Genomic DNA, 8,240 nt, shown 5'->3' with positions numbered 1-8,240 from the left:
GAGTCCTGCGTGTCCAAGCACCTCGATGGCGAGAGCCTCGAAAAGAACAAAGAAAAATTGCGAGAGGCTAACATGGATCTGAACAATGAAAGATACATATGTACTTGAACTCCACCATGACGAGCAGCAGTCTCGATTGCTTCTTTTGGACCGAGAGTTGGAATTGTCTCGACAGCGATTGACCAGCTTTCTCAATGACTGGAGCCAGTACTCTCGCGGGGAGCAGACTGGGCTGGTGGGTCTTGAGTAAGATCTAGAGATTTCGCATTCTTCGTGAACCACCACTCAAACGAGACTAGTGATGCTCATTAGGTACAGGTGGAACATAGTGCTGGTTCCGAGCCAGCAAAGTGCTACCTCCAAATAGAACTACTGGAATATATCTCAAGTTACTAGACACTCGCTACTCGGGTATGGAACTGAAGCATTTCATCTCTTTCTGTACAATCCTGTCAAAGGCTGTCCCTCGAAAGTAACTGGTTTGCTGCAATGCGGGCATTTTGAGCATCCACCAACTGTTCAGGGCACCCATCATACAGTAAAAGAAGAAATAACACCCTGGCATGAAGCTAAATGTGCAAACAGTGGGTAGCAAAAATATCTATTCGTTCTAGGCATTGCCATCTCAGAAATAACTCCTAGAAAGTTACGTCCGATTCCTTGGAGCAATAATGCTTCTGGGGAATGATAAACTTATCTTGTTTTCCGATAATCTCAGTAGCTTGGGCTGAATGGTATTCCTTGTCTGCTCCTAGGATAATATGGTTCTACAGCAGCCATGGATTGACGAGCTGGAGCAAGAAAGAAATTGTAGGCAACCTACCTATTGTGATGTGAGAGCTTGCAAGGATGATGCACTCGCATATGCCTCTGGAATATATGGAAAGTATTTATACGCTGGTTCCCAAATAATTGTCTTATTGTCCCATCTCTTTTTACCAACTCATTCTGAGCCTAGATTGAATCCCTGAAATTGTGCAGCTTAAGCTTCTGGCTAGACTTCATCTCGGTTTCCCTGCTTTGAACTACACCATGTCTCAATATATAGATGCATCCCGGATTCTAATTCGTCTCGGTGTCTTTCCCCTCGCCACGAACTGGCTGCTCGTAGCTGCGTTTAATTCCATCACAGCTCGCTACGCAGATACTATACTTTGAGAGACCAGGCAACAGCTGGCCTCATTGAATACGACAGTCCCATCCTCGCGGCGCATTCCGAAAACTCATGAGTGACTTTTGCAAGGCAATAATCATTATCGCACTTTCTTCGGCCATGCTTTCACTGTTTGGCCCTGCACTTTTGGTCTAGTCAAGGTGGATACGAGAAGGCAGGACTGCCTTTGTCAACTTCTTTTTCGCCCAGGTACCCTTCGGAGTGGATATCCTGACTTTGCTTGGGTATATTATGGACCAGATGCATGGATTTCTAGACATTTCCGCAGCATTCGATGATCGAGGCTCCCTCCCTCGTTGCAGCATCATATACCATGGAGCTATTGGTCAGATTGTACTTGGTGGCCTCGTGATTTTGACCAGTCTCATCAGCCTCTGGTATCTTTTTCGTATCCGTTAGCAGGGAATATTGCGGAGGTTATGCAGGCAGAATACAGGCAAGAGGCAGGCAAAAAATAGATCCTCGAATACAACTAGATTCTTACTCTTATAATGAAGTGAAGGAATGAGAAATCAAGGAGTTTTCGATAAACGGAAAGGCGAAATCAGGCTTATAAGAAAAAATTATAATAGAGATATATTACATTCAAACCCCAAATGCTGATCTCTCGAGACAATTTTCCTAAAGAATAGAGCAAAGGGAACTTGAATGAAGTGCCAGTAGCGGCATTTTCTTAGCACGATTTGGCCTTATCTTTAGTCCAAGAATTAAAGAGGATTTCATTTGAAAGGATGAGTATCCCCAAATTACCATTTGTACTCATGTCAAGTCGTTGTATTTTTGATTAGGTATGTATCTTTAGTTCAACTGCTAATTCTATCTGAAATTTCCGCAGATGTTATGGACGAAGAACCCCGGATCAAGGCATGGCAACGAAGGCAGGGTGGAGTGCGGCGACATCATGAAGTGCTGAGTGTAAGGAAGAGGTTCCAAGCGGGGCCACATCGACAGTCGGAAGCGGGGTGTCTGCGCTGCAGAGCATACTTGGGAGATTATGTCGAGAATCTGATTGCGCACCCGAGAAAGATTCCCCATCGCTGTCTCGAATCGTGGCAGGAAAAAAAGGTGTGCTCACCCATCAACTCATCACTGAGAGAGTCAAATCTTGAAAGACGAAATTCCACCCAATAGACTTCCTCTGGTAGCAAGAAGGCGGAGAGGTACACAAAAATATCCTCCGCCCTGGTAGACGGAGACAGAGGATCCGGACCTGTCCACGGAAAGCTTTGTTGGTTTTCAGGATTCGGATAAAAAAAAACAGTCGACCAAAGATAGCCCGTAAACCTCAGAGCTGGAGACCCCTGATAAGTTAAATGAATTTTGCTTCAATCCGCGGCGGTCGGTAGCAAGGCAGGGGGGTACAGCGGGTACATTAGAGGACTCCTGCCAGGCTGCGTGGATGTCATCATCGGAGACAAAGTCTGTATGGCGGTAAGTAAGCGTGTATGGGTGATGTAAAATGGACTTTACCAACCAATTTGGGCCAAATGATTCATTTCCTCGGAAGTCGAGAGTTCTAAGAGTTGGAGAGAGCAGAACTGGATCATTGATGTTAGATCGACGATCCTGTGGGCTGGAATGGGGCGAGCAATAGACCAATTTAACCTTCATATCAGAGCCAGACATCGTATTAATCAAAGGTCGATTGATATTTCAAGCGGTCTTATATGAGCAAGGTATGGATAGCCACAAGCTCAACGGTTTAATAATCAACTCTCGGCTGCATCGACGTTTTAACGGTCATCCCCGTTGGCCGTGAGGGAAGATCATCCAGCACCCTCGCCTTCATGCATCTTCACCAACTTTTGTTGATCCTTGAAGACAGTTCATCTGGTCAGAATATTGACCACACTTCCGTAACACTGAGATGATCCCAGCCTGAACAGCGTGGGCTGCGCGCCCACGGTCCCAGAGTACCAGCCCTTGCTCATTCAAACGCTGCTGTAGAAGACCATTTTCGGCTTTTAGCTCGTCATTTGACAGCCAAATTTGACGTCGCTCGCGTTCGAGTCGGATTGTCTCGGCAGATTTGACAACATAACATTGCCAGAGACGTAGGAATAGGTCGAGTAGGTCGAGAGCTGGCCTCGAGACGGAAGAGCCCATCCGGAGAATCTGCTTGGCCTCGGTTGTCAAAAGGCTGGCAGTGCCGTTCGTGTCCTATAACATGTCAATTAAGCTTCTATTTCGCTAGTGGGAAGATCCTGACCTTGAAGTCGATACTTTCACGCCCGAAGGTTCTCGGAATAGGCCATGCAGGTTGGTAGTGTCATCCCCAGAGTGTTTGGGGAGCTGCCGCTGTCTTTAATTTTTCGCTTGGTCGATGAAGAGCGATCTGGTGCGTCCATTTTCTTTATAAATCGCGGGGCTTGCACTGTTGACTATCACGGTCACTGAGATGATCACGGCCACTGATAGCACGTGCATACATATATACTTGGCCATCGGCCGACTTCTAGCATAACATCATCCAGTCAACTCCAACTATATTATGAGCACCAAAGCATCGCTTATCAACCAGCAGTTTTAGTGGGCTTGTATTCCCAGGTTGAAGGGTCATGTCTATGGTCTTGATATCATATAATATATATTTGCCTAACGCGGGTTTTGGCTTTGATAAACCTGTTGATTGATAAGTCACACTTTTGTTTTCACATATTCGATGGGATACTTATATGTTTTTTATGCGTCATGTACGAGAAGGCTAGCAGTCAAATATATATGTTGTGATATGAGACCGGTGTAGATCGGGAACGAAACCGCACCATCGGATTTAGTTCCCGATTCGTATCTTTAACGTCTCTTAAGACTGTCAATAGTTTATTTTGGTTCGTCACTGCGAGAATATAACGGTGTACTATAGACTCTTTGGTGTTGACAGGTGAAAGAAACAGGGCGTTTTTAAAATGAATCTGACCTCTAATCAAACAGAGTGCAACTCACAGCACACAAAAGCTACACAGTTATATTGGGATTGTTCTCTCTCTCTTTCTAATACCCCGCTGCCACCTGCTTAAGTCCCTTCTCACATTTGCTAGGTGTTGCAACGTATCTCTCGTTCTTTCATGGCGAGGAGACATCTCTCTAGATCCTCGCATGAGACCAGACCAGATTTCGTCTGTTTGGCATCCATTTCGCTGCTTGTAATCACATACCTTATGATCTATAGCTTGCAAGTAACTGATATCTGGCACAAATGCGAATTTTGCTAAAGAAACTAGACTTACTGTGTGAGATAAGAATTTTTTGTTTCCGAGACCGCTAGTAAGGTGGGCGAGCTTTCTTCGTGGCATATCGTGGGTAATGGTAATTCAACATCATTATGTAGTTTCACAACGCGATATTGTGGGGTTGGATTTGGTTTAGTTCTTCCAGGTAATAGTGGTATTAGCTAAAAATATTGCCAGTAATGTTAAACTGTCCTCCTAGCTGGATCTCCCGACCTCCCTGTCAAGCTAGGATGTTCCAGCAGGCTCTGTAAAAACCTCAACAATGCTTTTACTAGCTAACATTTCACCATGGTGCATACTGTAGGCATAATGCTAGAGTGCAATATAGTTGAAAGCCTGGGAACGATTCAATGATACGATGAGTCGATATCTTGTTTTCCCGATCCGGTATTAGTAGTTGGCCAATCAGAGACCAATGAAATCTGCTGATCTTGGTTGAGGAGCTCGGAGCTACATAGCTCGCCCCGGCGCATACTATATTTGATCATCGGATGTGTCATATTGACACGTCATTTACATTCCTTCAAAATGAAACTTCCCAATGCGGACTCCATGAATCTTTCTCTGGTCCATTAGTAAGCCTTTAGTGCAGATCCTAGATTGAGTGGGTCAGAGTATTGCAAACTAATTCATACAGCATGCGAGAGAATTGGATTCAATCTCGTAAGCCTCCAAAGTTACGTTATCAGGATCACCTAGCGACCGGTTTTTCATGACCCGAAGAAAACAATGAGGGTTAAAGTCAGGCAGTTTAGAAAATTGCCACGTCAGGAAGAACTAGATTCAGTTGTTTGACGAATTTCCACTTTCTCGAAGAAGAATTGGGAGAAGTATGTTCAGCGCCTTTAAAGAGGGAATTGGAATTCAAAAATAAAGATTCGCGTCTTTAGCGATGTTTCAAATTATCAAATGACTCTTTTTCAACTTAAATTCAGCTCTCCCATCACGTAGGCTTAAATAATAGAAAAATACCTCAAGTGCAATGTCCCATTTCCTTGAAATAGCATCAGGAATAGCGGCTCCTAGTAATATAAGACCCATTTTTGATAAATGAGTTAAGACGAAATGCAGCCTTTTCCGGCCCTGCGTGTCGCCTTTTACCAACCATCGGTACTATGCATTTCACTGAGATGATCCAGAAACGGCAGGAAGGGAGCGATGCGAGGAATGCCATCTAGCATGAATGCCCCAATGAATATAATTATTGTCTCTGAGACCGTATATGTCAACGCAAATACTCGTAATACGACACGTGCTGATGGCGAAACATAGGCTCATAAATACGGTGACGCTTCGGTGAATACAAGCGAACCCTAGGATATCCCGGGAGTAGTGGAATCATTATGTTGGTCATGTTTCCATGGAAAATTTGCCTCTCCATCAGCTTTGAGCTTGCGCAAAGCAATATTCACCTCGATATCCTGGGAACTTCGTTAAATGTGTGCCAGGGACAGGCAAGAAGTATACATATAAACGGTATGTCTTAACCGCAAGAAAACTATTATTATTTTGCCTCCTCGCGCCACTTTTTGTGTCTAACCTTGACTATAAATTACCTAAGACTGATTGTCGATGTTTTGAACAACACTATCCATATATACAGATATGTGAGACCATGACAGAGAGTTTTTATTCTCCCAATAGCGAGATTCTTGCTCTGTGGGACCAATTTGTTGACTGTAGCGTATCCATAAATGTATGTGTTGAGCTCGAAGAAAGATTAGCAATCGAATCACCGCAATTATGAGAGCTCACGCCTACAGATATGTGAGTGCACATCAGAAGTTGCTCGTGACAACGTCTCGCTACAAATACGGCCCTGCATGTCTCCGTAATGAATCAATAATTCCATAATACAGCACAGAGCCCTCTTTTTTCACACGAGGTACCAAAATAGTGAGATAGCCCCCACCCTCTTTGGAAAATATGGCACACGCCCCATCTGTCATTCGTGAGCCATGACCTCATATATAAGTATCAGTACATCTCAAGGCAGCTGACCCGTTCGAAAACTACTTCATCAACGCGATATTGATGTTAACGGCCGGCGTCCGAAAGTCCAGGTTCCGATTCTGATAGCTTTAGAATATCAACGATATGAAATCTTGACGATCCTTCTGAAAGATCCGCGACTCGATATTGCCATTCAAGGTAGCGAAGGCCAGATTGTACTTCAGCTCGCTATGATATATGATGACCCTGTTGCCGTGAAGATTCTGTTGGATAATGCGCATATTAACATCAACCATCGCTATTCTACATGGAATAGCGTACTCCTTCTAGCTTCCCAGGCCTACGACGGCCCGGACCCTAAGAGAAACGAGGTCATAGATCTTCTACTTTCAAATTCAAAGACCATGGTAATAAGCGAGGTTAAAGAGGCCGGTCAGTACTGTGGCATACAGCAAATACTGACAACGAACGACTGATCCTTCAATTGGTGCAACTGCCAGATCTAGATCCCGCGACTCCTAGCGATAATGGTATCTAGCGATAATGGTATGTCTCTGTGCCAAGCTAGGAAAAGAAGAAACATCGAGACAGTTACGCTTCTACAGAAACTTGCCGTATATGCCGACTACCTCGGGTTGTCCAAGTATAATATGGAATAGTCTTACAATCGTAAGCTTCAAATAACATGATATAGAGGTTACTTATCAAAACTAGCATTAAAAAAGTCTAGCAATACATGGCTTCTAGGATATAATTAAAAAGTCTCGCAGAGGCCTATCGTAGTATGCGCCCAACGCAGGAAAATAGCTGCACTGTTAACAATAAAATCCCCATAGGTACAGACGAATATCAAATTGATCAGGAGCGACCAATACCCTCGGTAATTATATAGCTTCGACAGCTACCTCCATTATTTAAACAATATCATTTTCACTGAACTTGATCTATCGACCACAGGTGCTATTCTACACTTGCAGCTAAGCATATACTCCGGCCGTGCAAAATCGCCCGCAGACCCTCATAGCGATTGGTGGGGTTCCCTCTTGGCATAGTATTGAGCCTTGTAGTTGGTCCTACCAAAACGCAACCTACCCACCCTGGAAACATCTAGGGCATAATAACGAAAGAAGAGTGGTCCAGCCCAGCTTCGAAGTCTCATATAGCCAATCCTACCGCTGTAAGCTCCACAGAGGGAACCTTTTCTGTCCAACGGTAGCTTAGTAAGTTACAATCGGAGTAGGGCGCCCGGAAACATGTTAGCAGCCGGGAAAACATTTCTAGGATCTACACGTCATGATGAAAACATCATTGAGCAAAATTATGATACATAACGAAGTTCATTTCGAGGCACTTGCTTCAAGAACTTGAGCTAAGACTTCAACCGTCGACTTCAGATTTTGGTCAACTCGACCCATGACTGTAAATATAAGATGGTGAACAATTTTATCAGATGCTTGGCAAAGGTAAGCACTTTGAGGATCGAGAGCTTGGCATTCGTCTTGATCCAGTAACCTTAGAGCGGAGTGAGCTCCACGGTAATTGCGGGCTTTTGTATCAGCTTGATCGGGGGAGGATACATTGTAACAATTTCGTGAGAGCTTTTGGAGATCAAATTTTGAAGTAGAAAAAAGATAATTGCGAGCAATTACTGTAGCGCAGAGGGAATTCAAAACACTTTCAGTGACTTCAGGGAAGATCACGCGAAAGGGTCTTAGAAGGTCTCTCCTTTTGCTTTTGCGCAAAAAGGAGATGACAGGTGATGTAAGAACGGGGATGTGGTGAGGGAAACGTTTCACGGAGAGATCAAGCTCCCGTAGAGTCCATTTGGGATCCTTTAGGGGCTGCTTGGGCCGCAAATCCATCCTGTCTCCCAGTTCGGACAT

At 44.3% G+C, this 8,240-nt stretch overlaps 1 protein-coding gene across 1 annotated transcript; it reads right to left on the bottom strand.

Annotated features, from left to right (window-relative positions):
- Window positions 1-7,694: 7,694 nt before the first annotated feature.
- On the bottom strand, window positions 7,695-8,240 carry N7481_008542 (uncharacterized protein; the record flags this gene model as incomplete). The annotated part of the gene is made up of 1 exon (XM_057267761.1): window positions 7,695-8,240. The coding sequence occupies one exon, from the start codon at window positions 8,238-8,240 to the stop codon at window positions 7,695-7,697; it is 546 nt and encodes a 181-aa protein (XP_057118438.1).

This window comes from Penicillium waksmanii (assembly GCF_028829765.1).
Source record: "Penicillium waksmanii strain IBT 27052 chromosome Unknown utg000008l:1.0-5622682.0:1.0-5626561.0, whole genome shotgun sequence".
In the NCBI taxonomy this organism is placed as follows: Eukaryota; Fungi; Ascomycota; class Eurotiomycetes; order Eurotiales; family Aspergillaceae; genus Penicillium; species Penicillium waksmanii.
This window is presented reverse-complemented; position numbering and strand designations above follow the sequence as displayed.